A 19,980-nucleotide genomic window follows, 5' to 3' on the forward strand; every position below is an offset into this window, starting at 1 on the left:
TTTATCCCTTAAATGGCCCTTCTGGCCCGTGCACCTCTTGTGGGCTGTGAATTGGGCTAGGCAGCCTGCTCCCATACTTTGGCCAATGGTACTCTTTGGCAGACAGTAGGAGGAACTGCTGATTCTCTGACCTGTACTACTTATAGCACAGAACACTGCCGGGAGTGGGGGATTGTTGAATTTACCCTATTTGCCAAACGTTATTAGTGTGTCGCATAGAACAAATGCTGTTAGTATGGAATATATAGCAGGCACGATCAATATGTAATATGCAGCAATAACACTAGTGATAGGTGCACAGTGATAGGGGATTGAGAATGCTATTCAGAAAGGCTCATTTATTATTGTTTAATAATAAAAGTGAGAGTTGTAAAATAGTGTTATTTATCAGTCACCTAACCCCCATTATAATAATGGCCTCCCACCATCATGGGAAATGTTCTCTCTTTCTGTCACATGACAAAGATCTGCTTGGAAAATGTCTAGTTGGAATGGTAGTTAACAGCAATAACAGAATGTTTCAACTGTAAAAACCCAGCATAAAAGGTTCAAAAGTATTAAATTAAATCAAATCAAATAGATTTAAACTAAATATTTCAAAGTGTCTGCGAGTCTGTAACGCACTCCCAGCTATCATTTTAATTCTTCAATTTTCATACAGCAGCCTCAGGTGACCTTCCGTGCTGTGATAACCTTATCGCTGTAACTACCAGACTCATGATGATGTCTTATCCCTTAAAACTCCACTTTCTAATCGGTGGGCCCTTCAACAGTATCCAATACGAATAATCCAAACTATTTTTGTTTTGACTTAACTGAAGTAGCACTGGGATCTGAGAATGATTGTGCCATAGAGGAAGTTTTTTTTTAAAATCCTGGTGTTTGTTGCTCTTAATATCTTCGTTCTACTGAAAAGTAAATTAAATCTGATATCACTGTAGGGAAAGAAACAGAATAATAACACTGCACGAAAGAAGTTGCATTTCTATAGCATCTTTCATGACCTCAGGACGTCCCAAAGTCCTTCACAGCTAATGGAGTACTTTTGAAGTGCAGTCACTTGTAATGTAGGAAACGTGGCAGTCAATTCGAACTCCCCTCCTCTTCTTCGAAATAGTGCTATGGGATCCAGGGCCTCGGTTTAACTTCTCATCCAAAAGACAGCACCTCTGTCAGTGCAGTACTCCCTCAGTACTGTACTAAAGTGTCAGCCTAGATTTTATGCTTAAGTCCCTGGAGTGAGACTTGAACCCACAACCTTCTGACTCAGGTGAGAGTGCTACTCACTGAGCTAACATTTTAGCAACATAATGGCCTTAGGTGATTCACAAGATGTCAGTTTGCCACCCCTATCCTGGACTTTCCCTTTTAAGAAATAATTTATGGTTCTGTACATTAATTGCACCACTTAATCTTCAGCACTTAAAATTTGCTGAATATTATTTTTCATATGTTATGAGTGGGAATGTACATATTCTGAAAGCTGTACAACACTTTGAGCGCACAAAGGGTTAAAAGGTATCAATTAGTGGATTTAATTGTTGATGTACTGAGCACATAGACTGCCAATCACGTGTAAGTATTTATCTTATCACAAACTATGGGACTTGAGTTGGAAGTTGTGTAGTGACACGCTCATATATTAGAAAAAAACACACACAGATAACCCATAAGGAGCGATGTTTGAATCTTTTAAACTGAAGGTTTAATTGTGTAATGTTCTACAGAAATATTTCATTGCCATCATCGAGTGAAGCTGTACATAGTGAGGTTGTTTTGACCTGTAGAGATGAGATTAAGCTGTTTTGTGTTTCTGAAAGGAAGTGAGTTAATCACATTTGAGACCTGTTTGCTATATTTGTGGTTGTGTTGTGTAGTCACTTGAAGTCTTTGTGCTTCTGATTCCTTTTGTTTGTTGATTTCACTTTTAAAATGTTATTATCTGACAAGAGAATATAAAATAACTGGATCTGCATGAGATATCAGTCTAGTGTATTGTAGGCAGCCAAAAAAACCTGAAAGGCACTGAGTCCATGGAATATTAGTTTAACAGAAGATTAGCCAATCTGTACGTAAACAACAACAACTTGCATTTAGATAGCGCCTTATTGATATCTTTTCTCTTTTGGCTTTGTATCTCTGGAGCCAGAGCTTGCCTTGCTCAATTGATCTGGAGTTTTTGATCTTGTACAAAAACCAAAATCATCTGAGCATTTAATATGGGTGAGTGAAGAAGTGGACCAAATACGTCTGTCAGTAGTAGTCCTTCTTTCTGCTCAGAACTGGAGGGTTGATGATTGTTGGAGGGGAAGGTTTAATTTTTTTCTTAAATTACAAAAGCCTTTTAGTCTGCCACATTCCATTGTGGAAAGCCTGAAGTGATCCATCTACCAGCTCAACAGGTGATTGGCAAAACAATCAAAGAAGGTAAATTCAGTGACAGTGGGATAGATTTTGACTTTGTGCGATAGTGTAAAACAGGTGATAGTGATTGACTTCAATGGAAATAAAAATTGGGAAAGATGTAAAACGGGCTGTCCATTCGCTATCATCGATTTTACACTATCACACAAAGTCAAAATCTACCCCTATCAGTCCTAACACTTGCAATCTAGGCTATTGAGTTGGGAGCCAAGCACTTAACTGCTTCAACTACCATGCTGTCAACAGTTTACATTTATATAGTGTCTAATGTAGTAAACATCCCGATGCAATTCACATAGGAGAAATGAACGCCAAGCAGTAGTAGAAGTGTTAGGAGAGTTGGTCACGCAAGACAGATTTTGAAGGAACTTTAGAGTGTGGGGCCTAAGCAGCTGAAGGCATGATCGCAAATGATGGGGTGAAGGGGGCGGGCGGGGGTGGGGGGTGTTGAACAGGAGGCCAAATCTGAAGAATGGAGAGTTTGGGCGGGAAGAGCACTGGAAGGGGTTACAGAGATGGGGGGAAGCGAGGACATGGGTGGATTTAAACACAAGGATGGCAATTTTAAATATCAGGTGTTGGGGGACCGGGAACCAATGTAGTTCAGCGAGGTCAAGGACGGGGGGCGAGCGGCACTTGGTATGTGATAGGAAGCGGGCAACTTTTGGTCATTTTTCCTAACTCTTCCATTACTGTTCAGCATCCACTTCTCCTCTATGAAGTGCCTTGGGATGTTCCTATGTTAAAGGTGCTATGAAGATGCAAGTTATAAAGTGGTTTGCTATCTGTTTTCCAAAATGAAGTGATTAGAGTGCATTTAGCAGAGGAATGCCATTTCTAGTGGTGCTATTGAAACAAAAAAGTATTTTGATTTTATGACTTATTATCTTGACTGATTCCAATCAAATCTAGTGTCATTTAGCTTCATACAATGGTTGTGGTTTGCAGATTGGCGGTTTATGGAAAATAAACCACTCATGTCACGGTGGAGTGGTGTTAGTGAGTCACGCGGTATCACTCCGTGGTTTGTTTTCTCTAATCCATTGGTCCCTGAAATTCCTCTTGTATTATTACACAACATTGTAGAGTAAAGCGAAATGTTTAACTCAAACACGTAAATGATAATTAGTGTTTTGGATAACTATCAGCCTCCAACACTACTAGGAGGTTGGCTACTGCATTAGGCTCCTGATGTTTTTTTTAAGGGCCCTGTTTATGTCACTCTGAAGTAACTTGTAATTACCTATTGTAAAAGGCCTGGTGGGTCATTTATCATACACGCACCTCTGGAGTAAAATTATGCTCCTGTGTGCTAGTGGCATGTGCCAGGCACAGAGGGAGCATAAAACCGGATCTCAGTCAGTGCTTGCCCTGGGTTTTCCGATGGGCATGTACTGGGGACACAGAAGGCTTGCGCTGCTCCATGGTGCAAGCCTTAATACAACAATCAATTGGGACACATTGGAGATGTAATCCTTGTCGCTCAGTAATTCCGATGAGTTGTGACCTTGTTGCCAGGCCAGTTCTGTGCACCTTGGGGTGTCAGCTTTGGCTCACTTGGAAGCACTCTCACCTCTGAGTTAGAAGGTCATGGGTTCAAGCCCCACTCCTTAGACTCGAGCATATAATGCAGGCTGACGCACCCAGCAGAACTGAGGGAGCGCTGCACTGTCAGAGGTGCCATCTTTCAGCTGAGACATTAAACCGAGGCCATGAGTGCCCTGTCAGGTGGATGTAAAAGATCCCACTGCACTATTCAAAGAAGAGCAGGAAAGTTCTCCCCAGTGTCCTGGCCAATATTTATGCCTCAACCAACATCACTTTAAAAAAACCCAGATTATGTGGTCATTATCACATTGCTGTTTATGGGACCTTGCTGTACACAATTTGGCTGTCATGTTTCTTACATTACAACAACGGCTAAATTTCAAAAGTACTTCTTGGCTGTAAAGCGCTTTGGGACGTCCTGAGGTCACAAAGGGCGCTATATAAATGCAAGTCTTTGTTTCTTTTCTTTATTTCTTTCATTCCGTGCCCCTGTATATTTCATCACGGTTACTGAATAATTCACTGAGGTTCTTCATTCGGTTCAGAATTTAGTAAAAATGTGCTGGCTTTTTTTGATAGTTCTTGTACACAATAAAAACTGTTTTCCAAATGACAACACCAATTTGACATTGACCATTGACCCAGGACATTGATTAAATATAATATACATAATTGTACATACAATAAACATAATACGAAGAGGGCTGCCAGTATTCACCTTGTACATGTCAGTGATTGGGGCAGTAATGAATTGTCAGCAAAGACTTGCATTTATATAGCACCTTTCACGACCTCAGAATGTGCTAAAATGCTTTACAGCCAATGAAGTGTAGTCACTATTGTGCAACCAATTTGCACACAGCAAGGTCCCACAAACATCAATGTGATAATGACCAGATAATATGTTATAATGATGTTGTTTGAGGGATAAATGTTAGACAGACCAGCTGGGAAACCTCCCCTGCTCTTCTTCGAAATAGTGTCATGGGATCTTTATGTCCTCCTGATAAGGCAGACGGGGCTTAAGTTTAATGTCTCATCCGAAAAATGGCACCCCCCACAGTGCAGCACTCACTCAGTACTGCACTGAAATGTCAGCCTAGATTTTGTGCTCAAGGCCTTGATTTTAACACCTCTCGCCCAGCGAGAATGGTGCATAGGAGGTGTTAAAATTAGGCCTGAAGTCGCTCCATTCCTGCCCAGGGCCGTTTCATCCACTACAAGCAAGCGGGGGCCTACTTTACATTCAAAAGTCAAGGCCCGACGACATCATCGCGCCACGACGTACTCTTAACTAAAAGTCAGGGGGAGTCACGCACTGTTTGGAGTCCAGTTGTTCCCCCTGTGGCTTCCTGCCACCAAATTCTTACACCTGCCCGCCCTGGCCGGGTTCGGGCAGGACTCCGGGAACTTTTATGTAAATGAGGCCCACCTGTTATGATCAGCTGGGTCTCAACGTCCCTGGACTCCCCAGGTTCACTGCTTGGTCTGCGGCTCATGTGCACCAAGCCTGCCCCCCTTGTAACATCAGGGTCAAAGACTCTGGAGTGGGTTATGAACACACAACCTCCTGCCTCAGGAGGCAAGTGTGCTACCCACTGAGCCAAGGCTGACACCAATTTTTGCTGAACACTTTGAAGTGAGTCAAGTTGACCCAAGTATGTGACAGTAGCCTTTGTCTCACTTTAACCCTACTTTTGTGTTTTTTTCTTCAGGTAATTGAAGGAAATGTAAACCCATATGATCCTGTACTGAGAGATCTGGAGCCACCAATGATAGCCAGATTTGTGAGGTTCATACCAATTACTGATCACTCCATGAGTGTGTGTATGAGAGTAGAACTCTACGGATGTGAATGGTTAGGTAAGTGCATGAATGCACGAAGTGTGGTAAATAAGGTTGGTGAGCTGCAGGCGCAAATAGCCACATGGGAATACGATGTTGTGGCGATAACGGAGACCTGGCTCAAAAAAGGGCAGGATTGGGTACTAAATATTCCTGGATACAAGGTGTTCAGGAAAGATAGAGAAGGAAAGAAAGGAGAGGGGGTGGCAGTATTGATTAAGGAGAATATTGCAGTACTGGAGAGAGAGGATGTCCTGGAGGGGACAAGGACAGAATCTATTTGGTTAGAGTTAAGAAATTAAAGAGGTGCCATTACACTACTGGGTGTATTCTATAGGCCACCAACTAGTGGGAAGAATATAGAGCAGCAAATTTTCAGGGAAATTACAGAGAGGTGCAAAAGCTATAGAATAGTGATAACTGGGGACTTCAACTATCCTAATATAGACTGGGATAACAATAATAATATAAGGGGCATAGAAGGGGAGGAATTTTTGAAATGTGTTCAGGATAACTTTCTTAACCAGTATGTTTCCAGCCAACAAGGAAGGACACATTGCTGGACTTGGTTCTAGAGAATGAGGTGGGTCGAGTGGAGCAAGTGTCAGTGGGGGAAGCATTTAGGGAGCAGCGATCATAGTATCATAAGGTTTAGAATAGCTATGGAAAAGGACACAGACCATTCTAAAGTAAAAATACTCAATTGGAGGAGGGCCAATTTCAATGGGATGAGAACAGATCTGAGCTGGGTAAATTGGAATCAAAAATTGGCAGGCAAAACTGTAATTGAACAGTGCCTTTAAGGAGGAGATGGTTTGGTTACAGTCTAGGCACATTCCCATGAGGCAGAAAGTTAGGGCAACTAAAGCCAGAGCTCCCTGGATGACAAAAGAGATAGTGAGTAAGATGAAATGGAAACAAGGGGCGTATGACAGATGTCAGGTTGATAATACAAGTGAGAACCAGGCAAAATATAGAAAGTTCAGGGGGGAAGTGAAAAAGGAAATAAGAGGGGCAAAGAGAGAGTATGAGAATGGATTGGAGGCCAACATAAAAGGGAATCCAAAAGTCTTCTTCAGGCATGTAAACAATAAACGGGCAGTAAGAGGAGGGGTGGGGCCGATTAGGGACCATACTGGAGATCTACTCATGGAGGCAGAGGAGATGGCTGAGGTACAAAATGATTACTTTGCACCTGTCTTTACCAAGGAAGAAGATGCTGCCAGAGTCTCAGTAAAGGAAGATATAGTTGAGATACTGGATGGGCTAAAAATTGATAAAGAAGAGGTACTTGAAAGGCTAGCTGTGCTTAAAGTAAATAAGTCACCCGGTCCGGATGGGATGCATCCTAGGTTGCTGAGGAAAGTAAGGGTGGAAATTGCGGAAGTACTGGCCATAACCTTCCAAACATCCGTAGACACAGGGGTGGTGCCAGAGGACTGGAGAATTGCAAATGTTACACCCTTGTTCAAAAAAGGGTGTAAGGATAAACCCAGCAACTATAGGCGAGTCAGTTTACATCAGCGTTGGGGAAACTTTTAGAAATGATAATCCGGGACAGAATTAACAGTCACTTGGACGAGTGTAGATTGATTAGGGAAAGCCAGCACGGATTTGTTAAAGGAAAATCATTTGTTTAATTAACCTGATAGAGTTTTTTGATGAGGTAACAGAGAGGGTAGATGAGGGCAATGTAGTTGATGGACTTTCAAAAGGCGTTTGATAAAGTGCCGCATGGTAGGCTTATCATCAAGATTGTGGCCCATGGAATAAAGGGGGCAGTAGCAACATGGATACAGAATTGGCTAAGAGGCAGGAAACAGAGATAGTGGTGAACGCTTGTTTCTCGGAATGGAGGGAGGTGTACAGTGGTGTTCCCCAGGGTTCGGTGCTGGGACCACTGCTTTTCCTGATATATATTAATGACTTGGGTGTACAGGGCACATTTTCAAAATTTGCAGATGACACAAACTTGGAAGGATAGTAAACAGTGAGGAGGATAGTGATAGACTTCAAAAGGATACAGACAGACCAATGGCATGGGCGGACACACGGCAGATGAAATTTAACGCAGAAACATGCGAAGTGATACCTTTCTAAAGCGGTACAGGAATAGAGAGATCTGGGGGTATATGTGCACAAATCATTGAAGGTGGCAGGTCAGATTGAGAAAGCGGTTAAAAGAACATACGGGATCCTGGGCTTTATAAATAGAGGCATAGAGTATAAAAGTATGGAAGTCATGATGAACCTTTAGAAAACACTGGTTCAGCCACAACTGGAGTATTGTGTCCAGTTCTGGGCACCGCACTTCAGGAAAGATGTGAAAGGCTTAGAGAGGGTGCAGAAGAGATTTAGTAGAATGATTCCAGGGATGAAGGACTTTAATTGCGTGGATAGACTGGAGAAGCTGGGGTTGTTCTCCTTGGAACAGAGAAGGTTGCGAGGAGATTTGATAGAGGTAGTCAAAATCATGAAGAGTCTAGACAGAGTAGATAGAGAGAAACTGTTCCCATTGCCGGAAGGGTCAAGAACCAGAGGACACAGATTTAAGGTGATTGGCAAAAGAACCAAAGGTGACACGAGGGAAAACTTTTTTACGCAGCGAGTGGTTAGGATCTGGAATGCACTGCCTGAGGGGGTGGTGGAGGCAGATTCAATCATGGCCTTCAAAAGGGAACTGGATAAGTACTTGAAAGGAAAATATTTGCAGGGCTACGGGGATAGGGTGGGGGAGTGGGACTCGCTGGATTGCTCTTACATGGAGCCGGCGCGGACTCGATGGGCCAAATGGCCTCCTTCCTATGATTCTATGAATAGTTTTAGAAAATAAGACACTAGGTTAAGGGTAGACCTAGGTCATGTGATAGGAGCTCCGTGCTGCCCTTTCGTATTTTCTCTCCATCCACGACAGCAATTATTACATTTCCTCCACTTCACCCAATGTACATACAACTATGCCAACAAACTGAAGACATCTGTCCTTGATATGTGTGTATATATGTGGTTTTATGTATGGGTGTGTATGTATATACATAATTATACACATATATATATATATATATATATATATATATATATCTACACATTATGTATATATAATGTATAGCATCCCAAACACAGCAGCACCACCTTGTCAGGTGGACTAAAGAAGGGGAGAGGAACGTAAAAACCAGATTCTCCCAATTGACCTGTTTTGGGACTGGCGCAAAATGGGCTTAACCTAATGGTCGGTTGGTATTTAAATCTGAAGCTATCCTGCCAAAAATTATTTACATTTATAACACTTTGCACATAGAGATGGTGTCTCGGAGCACTTTACATGGTGGAGGGAGGAAATAGACACTGAACACAGAGGAAAAAGGAAAACAGTGTGGCTGAAGTGAGACTAGCTGGATTGCATTCGCATAGTGCCGGCACGGACTCGATGGGCCAAATGGCCTCCTTCCGTGCTGTAACCTTTCAATGATTCTATGATTCTAAAGGGGGAAAGAAAGCATGTTTGAAGAGGAAGGTTTCTAGATAGATTCTTAAAGCAGTTGGAAAAAGGAATGGATTTAGGGAGGTAAGGGCATTGAGGCTGAAATAAAGATTATGTCCCAACAATCCACTCTGTCTATAATATCCCCGCTGGTGAAAAGTTAAAGTGCATTGCCTTTGAGAAGATATGTTTGGCAAACCTTTTTAAAATTTAATTATAAATACAATGCATCTTGATGTAAATCACATTGAAATGCATCATTATTCTGCTGGCATTTAGTGATGAAAATGATACACAGCTATTCTGGTTTGTCATCCTCCCAAAAATAGTAAATTGCCAAATATTTTTTTCATGAAGACAATTCCTCTTTAATAGAGGTGCAGTCTGATACACAAATAGAACCCTTCTTGATCTTCTGATCCTTGTTGTCAACGCGGCCTCTTTAGAACAGTACCTCGTAGGCTGTGTTACGAGCCTGGAAAATGTGCGTCATTATGGCCTGCGAAGGCAGCACAAATTCAGCCTTGCCAAACTGCAAAATTATACTCAGACCAACTGTAATCAAAGAATTAACTATCATTATCCCTGGAGGCTGAAACGAATGTTGGGTTTTCTTCTGCGTACAAACCTCAAAACTGCTGTAGTGCTGTAGATTGGCAGTATAATGGACTACAGCGTGACTCATGATCATGAGAGAGTAGTTGGTCTGTTTTTTTGAAACTAACTAAAGGACTCACAGCATGCGAATGTTAAGACCGCACGTAAAGAAAGCAGTTGCATTTATATGGTACTTTATTACATCCTCAGGACACCCCAGAGCATTCGTGTCCAATGGATTACTTCTGAACTTACTTCTGAATTATTAGGATGATACCAGAACTGAGAGGTTATAACTATCAGGAAAGACTGAACAGGCTGGGGTTCTTTTCTCTAGAAAAGAGAAGGCTGAAGGGTAACAGAATAAAGGTTTTTAAAGTTATGACGTGGTTCGATAGGGTAGACATAGAGAAGATGTTTCCACTTGTGGGGGAGTCCAAATCTAGGGGTCGTAAATATAAGATAGTCACTAATAAATCCAATAGGGAATTCAGGAGAAACTTCTTTACTCAGAGAGTGATTAGAATGGGGAATGTGCTACCACATGGAGTAGTTGAGGCGAACAGCATAGATGCATTTAAGCTAGATAAGTGCATGGGGGAGAAAAGAATAGAAGGATATGCTGATAGGGTTGCATGAAGTAGGGTGGGAGGAGGCTCGAGTGGAACATAAACGCCGGTATGGTCCAGATGGGGCAAATGGCCTGTTTCTGTGCTGTAAATTCTATGTAATTCAATGTTATTGTAGATAAACATGGCAACCAATTTGCAACACAGCAAGCTCCCACATACAATATGTGAGATGAATGGTGGTGGTAGTCGAGAGAGGAGTGTAAGCCCGAACATTTTGGGAGGTAAAATTCCTCCAGTTGCTAATTTTGTGGTAAAGTTGGCGCATGTACGAAGTGGAATATTGCGTTACACCACTATTGTCGATATAATTATTGACTGGAAAAATTGTATTGCCGTTGCTTCTTTCAGCTGACGCTGACCACACTGAGAGTAAAATTGAACGGGGTGGGGGTGGATTTTAACTCCTGAGTGGTCGGCTGGCTGTACGCCTGGGCAAATCTACCAGGGGATGCTGCGCGACGCCTGGTCCACTTTAACAGCCAGGCCTCATTTAAATGTAAGCTTCCCGCGTTTGGGCCGTTGCAATATCAGGCCGCCCCGGAAGGCAGCAAGGTAAGTCATTGTGGGTGGGGGGGTGGGGGTGGATGTTCAGGAATGTTTTGGGAATGCAGAATTGGGGGAAGCCCGGACTTCAGCAGCCCAAATTATTTTTTGTGGCATTTGGGGAACAACCCATGCTCCTCTTGGCCCCTCAAAAAACAGTGTTTTTTTTTGTACTCACCTTGGAGGACCTGCACATCTGGACCGACTGCTTCTTCCCAGCGGAGTGTCCACAGCAGACGCCCAACTGAGTTGGCCATAAAAATGGCTTTGGGGTCCTGACGACCTAATTAGCGTCAATTCTCAGGGCTGCTGCCTGAGTCAGGCAGCGCCTCAGCCGCTCGGCTTTAAGGTGGAGTCGGGGTGGAAGCAGAGCGGTAAGTGGACCCACTTTGATTTTAACTCCCGAACGGTTCAGTTTCCGCCAGGCGGAGGGAGCTAAAATCTCCGCCAAAAAGGTAAAATCTAAGTAGATGCTGTATCTTTAATGTGACCTGTTTATTTCCTTGTGCAGATGGTCTAGTGTCTTACAATAGTCCAATGGGCCACCAGATTGTCTCAGCCAGAAACCCCACTGTTTATTTGAATGATTCAGTCTACGATGGTGCAATCAGTTCAAGGTAAGACGTCCTACACTCTTTAATAAGTTTCCATTGGCTCTTTGTCCCCACAGCTTTGTTTTCTACACTATTTTCAGCAGTTACAATTAATGTTAGTCTCAATGAAATTGTTTGCATGTTGAAAAAATTGAGATTGCATCAGCGCTAGTTCTTATCCACATGTTTTAACTTTTCTGTCACTTTTATAGTGCAGAACTGCTTCTACTTGACTGTCAGTGCTTCAGAATCCATCCATTTACATTGAGAGGTGGATTCCACAGCACCAGTGACAAATTGTCCTTTTAATTTTTGCCTGCCAGAAAGTTCATGCAGGTTATAGTTCATACAATATTGCAGCTATGGAAAGAATACAGAAGAAAGCAATCAGAATGATTGAGGGGATGGAGGGATTGGATTATGAGGAGTGATTATGTAAATTGGGCATGTTCTCACTGGAAAAAAGAAGGTTGAGAGGTGATATGATTATTGTTTTTAGGATTCTAAAGGGACTATATAATGTAGACCATGTCAAGCTATTTCACCCTGTCCAGAGAGTAAAGCCAGAGGATACAGCCTGCACTTGAAGGGGGGTAGATTCAAAACTAATCTGCGGAAACAATGGGCCAGAATTTGCTGTCAAAATAATGATGAAGCTAATGCATTTGCCGTTACTTATGTGCAAATGGTACAGCAACTTCAGGCGAGGGGCAAATGCGCGGTTAAACTCAAATATCCAAAAGCTGCTGTCCGAGTTGAGCTGATGCGCCATTAGCTTTGTGAAAGCGGCATCTCTCTGTCTGCCTCACCATTGAAATGCATTGAACGGCATGAAGTTGCTGTATTTGCGCAGTAGATACGAACTAAACTCGCCACAGAAAGTTAGGGCTTGTCCATTTCAGTCTAAGTATCCTTTTAACGACATGATGAGTGCTAATTACTGCCAGTGAACCTCTCTGGCACTGAAAATTAACTATTACAAATGTAGAGTCTCATTCCTTCAGGTTTTAATTGTTGGAAATTTTAAAAATGTAAAATTTAAAATTTAAAATTTTTTTTTTACTTTTCCTCTCTGTCTCTTTTTCCTCTCTCTCTTAAGCCAATCTTTCTTTCCCTCTCTTTATTTCTCTTTCTGTACCTGATTTGACATTGAATTCACCCAGTCTAATTCACCCTCCTTTTCAGTCGTTGCGCTGTTAATTTCACAATCCTTCAATCTGATTGATTGAGGAGATACACAGTTGCTTGTCCTGTTCACTCAGGTCCCAGATGCCCTGTTTCCCTCGCCGTGACGATATCACCTCACATTCTCAGTAACTTGCCATGCAAAGAATTTGAAAACCTAAACGTGCAAGGGCAGGTCTAACTAGTGGCAGATGCCCGGTAGATGCCCTGCTACAGCAAAATTATGGCTCAATATTTCAGTGAGCGAGTGGTCAATCTATGGAGCAGGCTCCCTAGGGAGACGGTGGAAGCAGTTAGTATTGATTTAGTCAAGCTAGAAAGATTTCTTTCAGAAAATAACATTTTGGGATACAGTATACAAGTAATTTGTGACGTGACGTGTGGTAAGTGTTGCAGGCTTGGGAGGAACAGGTGACTTTGGACCTATGATTCCCAAAACGCTCCACCACTAAGGTTTTCCTTGTATAATTTCTGGGTCTGTTGTAGAAATTGATTGCTATGATTATAGTCAACAAGTCTGTTATCATTGTATCATGCGACTACCAGGATGGTAGAAGGTGATCTAGGTGGTCTTTCTTCATCTAGCAGTTCCTAAGGCTGGAGAATTTAAGCTATGAGAAAAGATTGGATAGGCTGGGGTTTTTTTCTTCGGAACAAAGGAGACTGAGGGGAGATTTAATTGGGTATATAAAATTATGATGGGACTAGATAGAGTGGATAAGAGTACCTATTTCCCTTAGCAGAGGGGTCAGTGACCAGGGGGCATGGATTTAAAGTATTTGGTAGAGGGATTAGACGGGAGCTGAGGAGAATTTTTTTCACCCAGTGGGTGGTGGAGGTCTGGAACTCACTGCCTGAAAAGGTGGTAGAGGCAGAAACCCTCAACTAATTTAAAAAGTACTTGGATGAGCACTTGAAGTGCCATAACCTACAGGGCTACCGACCAAATGCTGGAAAGTGGGATTAAGCTGGAGAGCTCTTTCTCAGCCAGCACAGACATGATGGGCTGAATGGCCTCCTTCTGTGCCGTAACTTTCTATGATTCTAAGTTCCTATGTGAAAACTGATTACTGGTCTGTACAAGAGACTGAGCATTTGACCTCTGAACAAACCTTAAATAAAGTAAAATAATTGAAGTCAGCCTGGTGCTAAATTTTACTTGCAGCACCATTTCCAGAGATATATTCTTCCAGTACTGTGCAATTACATTTACTGATCATTCTGTAAAGTTTTACTATCAAAGCTGTTAGAATGGGAGAGACTGCCCTCCGTGAAAGGGAGAGAGCCAGAAAGCAAAAGATGGGAAGGTCAAATTGCATAGTTATATTCAGCCTCTTGTGAATCAGAAGCCACCAACATCACCTACCTATTGCCTAGCTCTCTCCCTTTGAGCGCAGGGTGTGTCTCCCATACCTTGATGCACTAGTAATGGTTTGGTTTACTGTAAATGACTCATTATGACACCAAAGCACACCCTTTATAATGGCTATAGAGTTGGCTGACCAGTTTTCAGACATTTAACCCTCACAATAATGACTGGAAATGGGCGGGGGTTTTCAACCTGTTATATATTTTAACTTTTCTAGACGTATCTAGTCCATTACATCAGCATGCATGTAACCAACCTGTTGAAAGAATTTATGGTAAATTCTGCATTCAAGGATAGACCATATTGTAGTAATGGAGCCTGTTATATACGGCTCGTACTTCATTTCCACTAGTGGGGGAGTCCAGAAGGGGCCATAAATATAAGGTAGTCACTAAAAAATCCAAAAAAGAATTCAGGAGAAACTTCTTTACCCAGAGAGTGGTTAGAATGTGGAACTTGCTACCATAAGGAGTGGTTGAGGCGAATAGCATAGACGCCTTTAAGGGGAAGCTAGATAAACACATAAGGGAGAAAAAAATAGAAGGATATCCTGATAGGATTAGATGAAGTAGGATGGGAAGAGGCTCATGTGGAGCATAAACACCGGCATGGACCAGTGGGGCCGAATAGCCTGTTTCTGTGCTGTAAATTCTATGTAATTAGACCAACTGTGTGCTTTCATGTTGCCGCTTGTTTGGTTTGGATATCAGGAGAGCAGCATCCATAAATTGGTGCCCCCCACCCCTGGACTCTTTTACACCAGCAGGAGAATTGTAGTCCTCCATTGGATGTGACCAGCATTGAGGTGGCACCACCTTTGTTCGTTACATCATTTTACTTCTCGTTCCCAGCCATTTCTCCTGTTGCTGCAGATGCCCACAGTGTTCTATCTGGCATTTTTTAGAAAGTAGCAATGAAAATCAACAGAAATTAGGTACAGGATATTCCTCGGATAATATAAATAGGAATAACTTTTGTATTGTTTACTTGCACTTTGAATAGTTTTGTCAGGCGTTTCTAAATCATCCTATCTCATGCCTTTTAATGGAAACACCTTGGCAGTGAGATAGATGGTCCCATTATCTAATCATCCCTTTAAAGTAAGAAAGAAAAAAAGAGCGTGCATTTATATAGCACCTTTCATAACCTCAGGTCATTCCAAAGGGTGTTACAGCCAGGGCACCGGGAGAACGCCTCTGCTCTTCTTCGAAATAGTGCCATTTATAATTTACCTATTACCTACCAATAAAATAAACTAGCAGAATATACATTTTAATACATAGTCTTTACATCCAGCAAGGCCTCAGTTTAATATCTCATCTGAAAGATGGCACCTCCGACAGTGCAGCACTCCCTCAGAGCTGCACTGAAGTGTGCTCAAGTCCCTGGAGTGGGGCTTGAACCCACAACCTTCTGACTTAGAGGCAAGAGTGCTACCAACTGAGACAAGACTGACACCTTGTGTTGTAAATGTTGTAATCTAGACACTGGAGGGCTGTTGTTGCCAATGTAGTATAAATCGGGGGTGGGGCGGGGGGGTTGGGAAAAAAGAAAAGGGGAGAAAACTGGAGCACATAAGCACTAAATAAAGCACAATGTATAGGGGCTGAACTGGTACCTGAACAAGAATCTCTCTTAAATAGGTTTTCATGTTAGCTGACTTTTACTTTTCCAGAATTATCCGCTAGCGATTTCAGCTTCTCATCAACCAAATATGCACTGTCGCAAACAATGGAATATTCCGACTGGAAGAGGTGATGATCACATAAGAAATAGGAGCAGGAGTAGACTATTGCGACCCCTTGAGCTTGCTCCACCATTCAATAAGATCATGGCTGATCTTCGACCTCAACTCTACTTTCCTGCCCGATTCCCATATCCCTTGATTCCCCTAGAGTCCAAAAATCTATCGATCTCAGCCTTGAATATATTCAACGTCTCAGCATCCACAGCGCTCTGGGATAGAGAATTCCAAAGACTCACAACCCTCTGTGTGAAGAAATTCCTCCCCATCTCAGTCTTAAATGGTAGACCCCTTATTCTGAGACTATGCTCCCTAGTTCTAGACTCTCCAGCCATGGGAAACAACCTCTCAGCATTTACCCTATCAAGCCCCCTCAGAATCTTGTATGTTTCAATGAGGTCGCCTTTCATTCTTCTAAACTCCAGAGAGTATAGGCCCATTCTACTCAATCTTCCCTCTCATCCCAGGAATCAATCTAGTGAACCTTCGTTGCATCACCACGAAGGCAAATATATCCTTTCTTAGAAAAGGAGACCAAAACTATATACGGTTCTCCGGGTGAGGCCTCATCAAAGCCCTGTACAATTGCAGCAAGACTTCCTTACTCTCATACTCCAGCCCCCTTGCAATAAAGGCCAACATGCCATTTGCCTTCCTTATTGCTTGCCATACCTGCATGCTAACTTTTTGTGTTTCTTGTACAAGGACACCCAAATCTCTCTGAACACCAACATTTAATAGTTTCTCACCATTTAAAAAATATTCTGTTTTTCTGTTCTTCCTACCAAAGTAAATAACCTCACATTTCCCCATATTGTACTCCATCTGCCACCTTCTTGCCCACTCGCTTAACCTGTCTATATCCCTTTGCAGACTCTTTGTGTCCTCCTCACAGCTTATTTTCCCACCTAGCTTTGTATCATCAAAAAACTTGGATACATTACACTCGGTCCCTTCATCTGAGTCATTAATATAAATTGTAAATAGCTGAGACCCAAGCACTGATCCTTGCGGCACTCCACTAGTTACAGCCTGCCAACCTGAGAATGACCCATTTATCCCTACTCTCTATTTTCTATCCTTTAACCAATCCTCCATCCATGGTAATATATTACCCCCAACACCATGAGCCCTTACCTTGCATAACAACCTTTTATGTGGCACCTTATTGAATGCCTTTTGAAAATCCAAATATACTACATCCATTGGTTCCACATCACATGACTTCAAGCCACTGAGGAATTTTGAGCCTATTTTGAAACAAATGTTTTGGTCCTACACCAGCATGTGAAGCAGATCGAATAATAATTTTTTTTGAGCAACGGGATCTCACAAAAAATTGAACTTGTTACAATAGGAAGCCTGGATATCATTCAGTAAATTATTTTGCTATGTCTCACAGCTTGTAGTCATTTATTCTGTTATAATTGTTCAGTTAGTTATTTTCTTTCATTGAATTGCTGTGATAACCCAACCCCTCCCTATCTCTGTAACCTCCTCCAATTCTAGCCTGTTGCACATCCCCGATTTTCTTCGCTCCACCGTTGGCAGCAGTAGCTTCAGCTGCCTAGGCCCCTAAGCTCTGGAATTCTGTCGCTGAACTACTCCATCTCTCTCCTCCTCTAAGGCCCTCCTTAAAACCTATCTCTTTGACTCAGTTTTTATTCACCCCTCCTAATGTCTCCTTTTGGCTCGGTGTCAATTTTTATCTGATTACACTCTTGTGAAGCGCCTCGAGACGTTTTCCTACATTAAAAGCAGGGGACGTAAAAGATCCCGACGCTATTTGAAGAAGAGCAGGGTAGTTCTCCTCAGGTCCTGCCACACATTTATCCCCCAATTAATACCTCGAATAACAGATTAACTGATCATTCATCTCACTTTGTGGGACCTTGCTGTGCACAAATTGACTGCCATGTTTGCCTGCAAAATAACAGTGACTACACATCAAAAGCACTTGGACATGTCCTCTGGATGTGAAAGGTGCTATTAAATGTAAGTTCTTTCTTTATACGAGAACATAAGAACATAAGAAATAGGAGCAGGAGTGGGCCATACAGCTCCTCGAGCCTGCTCCGCCATTCAATAAGATCATGGCTGATCTTCCACCTCAACTCCACTTTCCCACCCTATCCCCATATCCCTTGATTCCCTTAGTGTCCATATATCCATCAATTTCAGTCTTGAATATATTCAATGACTGAGCATCCACAGACCTCTGGGGAAGAGAATTCCAAAGATTCACAACCCTCTGAGTGAAGAAATTTGTCCTCATCTCGTCATAAATGGCCGACCCCTTATCTTGAGAAATGTTGCCTACTGTTGATTTTTTTCTGGTACAAGTGCTAGGAATTCCATTAGCAAAGTGGATGAAAATTTGACTAAAAATAAAGATAGCTGTTCAAGTTATCGATGTTATTATTAGTTATTTCTTCAAATGTACAAATACAGTGTATTTGTATGTCCACTATTTCTTGGTAATTCAACCTGTGTTTAAAAAAAGCAGCTTATAAACATGATAGTGTATTTACACTGGGGTAAAATTGTATCAGGTTATGAATTCGAATTGAGGATCTTCAGTGAGCTAATCTGTACATCACTTGGAGTGAACATTCCCTCTGAAGGAGAGCAAATTTCACCCACTGTTGGGTAAAGCATATTGTTAAACCTCATTATTGTAAACTTGTGGGGACTCGCTTGGTAGTTCTTCTTATCCAGGTCTCATCTTATTGAAGTTTGAGCCACTCCACTAACTAGAATGGAACATCTGCTCACACCAGGAATCAAACTTTGTAGTGATAACATTTGTAATAGTGAGGTAATGCTGTATTATAGAATGTACAGCACAGAAATGGGCCATTCGGCCCAATAGGTCCACGCCAGTATTTATGCTCCATACAAGTATCCACCCTCCCTACTTCATCTAACCCTATCAGTAAATCCTTCTTTTCCTTTCTCTCTCATCTGTTTATCTAGCTTCCCCTTAAATGCATCTATGTTAGTCGCCTCAACTACTCCTTGTGGTAGCGAGTTCCACATTCTAACCACTCTCTGGGTAAAGAAGTTTCTCCTGAATTCCTTATTAGATTTCTTAGTGACTATCTTATATTTATGGCCCTTAGTTCTGGTCTCCACTGCAAGGAGAAACATCTTCTCTATGTCTACCCTATCAAACTCATGATCTTAAAGACCTCTATCACTCCTTAGTTCACTCCTCAGCTTTCTCTTTTCTAGAGAAAAGAGCCCCAGCCTATTCAGCCTTTCCTGATAAGTATAACCTCTCAGTTCCGGTATCATCCTAGTAAATCTTCTTTGCACCTTCTCCAATGCCTCTATATCTTTTTTATAATATGAAGACCAGAACTGTTCACAGTACTCTAAGTGTGGTCTAACCAAGGTGCTATACAGGTTTAATATAACTTCTCTTCTTTTCAATTCTATCCCTCTAGAAATGAACCCCAGTTTTTGGTTTGCTTTTTTTATGGCCTTATTAACCTGCGTCGCTACTTTTAGTGATTTGTGTATCTGTATACCCAGATCCCTCTGCTCCTCTACCCTATTTAGACTTATTATCCAAGCAGTATGTGGCCCCATTATACTTCCTACCAAAATGTAATAGCTCACACTTATCTATATTGAAATTCATTTGCCAATTACATGCCCATTCTGCAAGTTTATTAATGTCTTCCTGTATTTTGTCGTAGTCCTCCTAACTATACCCCCTAATTTGGTGTCATTTTGAAATTGTACTTCCAATTCCTGGGTCCAAATCGTTTATGTGAATGGTGAACAACAGTCGTCCTAGCACCGATCCTTGTGGAACGCCACTTCCAATCTTTTACCAGTCTGAGTAACTACCTTTAACCCCTACTCTCTGTTTTGTAGCCGGCTTATTATCTATTCTACTACTTGTCCCCTGACTCCACATGCTCTGACCTTAGTCATGAATCTATGTGGTACCTTATTGAAGGCCTTTTGAAAATCCAAATATATTACATCTATTACATTACCCTTGCCTG

At 42.0% G+C, this 19,980-nt stretch overlaps 1 protein-coding gene across 3 annotated transcripts in view; it reads left to right on the plus strand.

The window, feature by feature from the left end:
- Positions 1-19,980, plus strand: part of ddr2a (discoidin domain receptor tyrosine kinase 2a) — a 166,120-nt gene that overhangs the window by 109,236 nt on the left and 36,904 nt on the right. For all 3 annotated transcript variants that reach the window (XM_067990681.1, XM_067990682.1, XM_067990680.1), the window contains 2 exons: positions 5,688-5,835; positions 11,582-11,687. In XM_067990681.1, the coding sequence (XP_067846782.1) occupies positions 5,688-5,835; positions 11,582-11,687 (254 nt within the window). The remainder of the gene's footprint in view (positions 1-5,687; positions 5,836-11,581; positions 11,688-19,980) is intronic.

This window comes from Heptranchias perlo, chromosome 9, assembly GCF_035084215.1.
Source record: "Heptranchias perlo isolate sHepPer1 chromosome 9, sHepPer1.hap1, whole genome shotgun sequence".
In the NCBI taxonomy this organism is placed as follows: Eukaryota; Metazoa; Chordata; class Chondrichthyes; order Hexanchiformes; family Hexanchidae; genus Heptranchias; species Heptranchias perlo.